Raw genomic sequence first — 1,839 nt, 5'->3', positions numbered from 1 at the left:
CCCCTTTTTTGTGGGGGTTTTTGGTCAGCCGGCTTGAAGCGGACGCCGAAGCCGTGGAAGCGGATCGTGCGCACGTCGCTGGCCGCGACCCCTGGCCCTCTCGGGCGCCTGCGACCCCGTCGCCGGGCGCCCCGGCACCCCCCGCCCCTACGTTGGGCGCTGCGTCGAGTGTGACGACGGCGTCGGCGTACGGGCACGGCCTCGGGCCGGAACGTGTTCCGAGCGTCAACCTCGGCGGACCCGGTCCGCGCGAGCCGCTCCGGCGGCACGGAGCCGCTCTCCTAGGCGCCGACAGACCCTACGCGGGCGCTGAACGCGTCGGCTGCTCGCGGGAGCCCTGAAACGCGCGCGGCGGACGCCGTCGACGCTGCGCGCTCGGCCGACCGTCTCGGCGCGACGAGCGCGCTCGCCGTCGGCGCGCACGCGACGAGCTCGACCGTCTCGACGACGAACACCATCGTCGCGGAGGTCCCCGACCGCTACACGGACGTCGTCGCCGCGCCCACGGCCTCGCCTACCAGTTCGCGGAACGACGCTCTTTGACGACCTTCTCAAGCCCGGAGATCGACGACTAGTTCGCCGATTGCGAGCCGCTGGTCGGCTTCCGCACGTTTTTCATGATGCTCGAGCTCGCCGACGACGAGTTCGCCGCCGCCGCCGCCTCTGGGAGCTCGGCGCAAAAAGGGTGGGGGGTTTTGAGAGGGGGCGCCTCTTAGCCTAAGCCTATTAGAGACCAATTTCATAGGTACAGTAGCCTAGCAGTGTTGCTGAATTTGAGGCTTAGGGCATGGCTTGAGATTCCGCTCAGGCTACCCCAGTCGAGCTATACTCTGGCGCCGACGCAACAACACATCTTGACCGCCGGCGCCGCCGTGCTTGGCGTCTGCGCCTTCCCGCAGCTGTCGGCGTGCATCGCAATCACGCTCGCAGCCTTTTGGCTCGAGTCGAAGCTGCGCGGGCGTCCACGGGGTGCGGTCGACAAGCATGGGCCGCAGTCGGGCGGCTGAGCTGCTCCTCCTGCTCGCGACCACGACCAGCGCTTTATACACGGGCGCCGGCTTCCGCGTCGTGCGCTGCTTCCCGGAGCTGAGCCGCCGCGCCGCGGACGCCGCCGTCGCCGCCGGCCGCGTGCGGGTCAACGGCGAAACGGCGAAGCCGTCGCTGCGCCTGCGCAGCGGCGACACACTCGCGCTCGACGGCAAGAAACGGGACTGGGAGGCCCTCGCCGCGAAGCTCGAGGGCGGCGGCGGCCTCGAGTACTACGCGTACCACAAACCGGAGGGCGTGGCGTGCACGACGGACGCGAACGACCGGCGGTCCCTGCGGCGCGCGCCCGCGCTCAAGAAGCTCTTCGCCGGCGGCAAGCGCATCTTCCCCGCGGGCCGCCTCGACGTCGACTCCTGCGGGCTCGTGGTGCTGACGAACGACGGCGCCGCCGCGGACGCGGCGCTGCAGCCGTCGTCGAAGTTGGCGAAGGTCTACGAGGTCGAGCTCGACCGCCGCGCCGCCGACGACGACGTCGCCGCGCTCGCGGCGGGCGTCGAGATCGCGACGCCGCTCCAGCGCGGCTCGAAGGCCGAGAAGACGGGAAAAACGCTGCCCTGCGACGTCGCGCGCGGCGACGGCCGCGGGCTCGTGATCACGCTCGCCGAGGGCCGCAACCGCCAGCTGCGGCGCATGGCCGAGGCGCTCGGCTACGAGGTCACAGGCCTGCGGCGCGTCGCCTTCGGGCCCGTGTCGCTCGGCGACCTCCGTCCGGGGACGCTGCGGCCGCTCGCGGCGGCCGAGGTCGACGCGCTCCTCGCGCACAAGGACAAGGTCGCCAAGGCCAAGCGCGGC

The 1,839-nt window shown here is 71.5% G+C and overlaps 1 protein-coding gene across 1 annotated transcript; it reads left to right on the top strand.

The window, feature by feature from the left end:
• Window positions 1-984: 984 nt before the first annotated feature.
• On the top strand, window positions 985-1,803 carry AURANDRAFT_34656 (hypothetical protein; the record flags this gene model as incomplete). Its single annotated transcript, XM_009044067.1, has 1 exon — window positions 985-1,803. A coding segment is annotated over one exon (819 nt), but the record flags the coding sequence as incomplete, so codon positions are not given.
• Window positions 1,804-1,839: the final 36 nt, after the last annotated feature.

The sequence above is a fragment of the Aureococcus anophagefferens genome, assembly GCF_000186865.1.
Source record: "Aureococcus anophagefferens unplaced genomic scaffold AURANscaffold_118, whole genome shotgun sequence".
Lineage (NCBI taxonomy): Eukaryota > Pelagophyceae > Pelagomonadales > Pelagomonadaceae > Aureococcus > Aureococcus anophagefferens.
The sequence above is the reverse complement of the archived record's forward strand: the minus strand, read 5'-3'. Positions and strand labels throughout refer to the sequence as shown.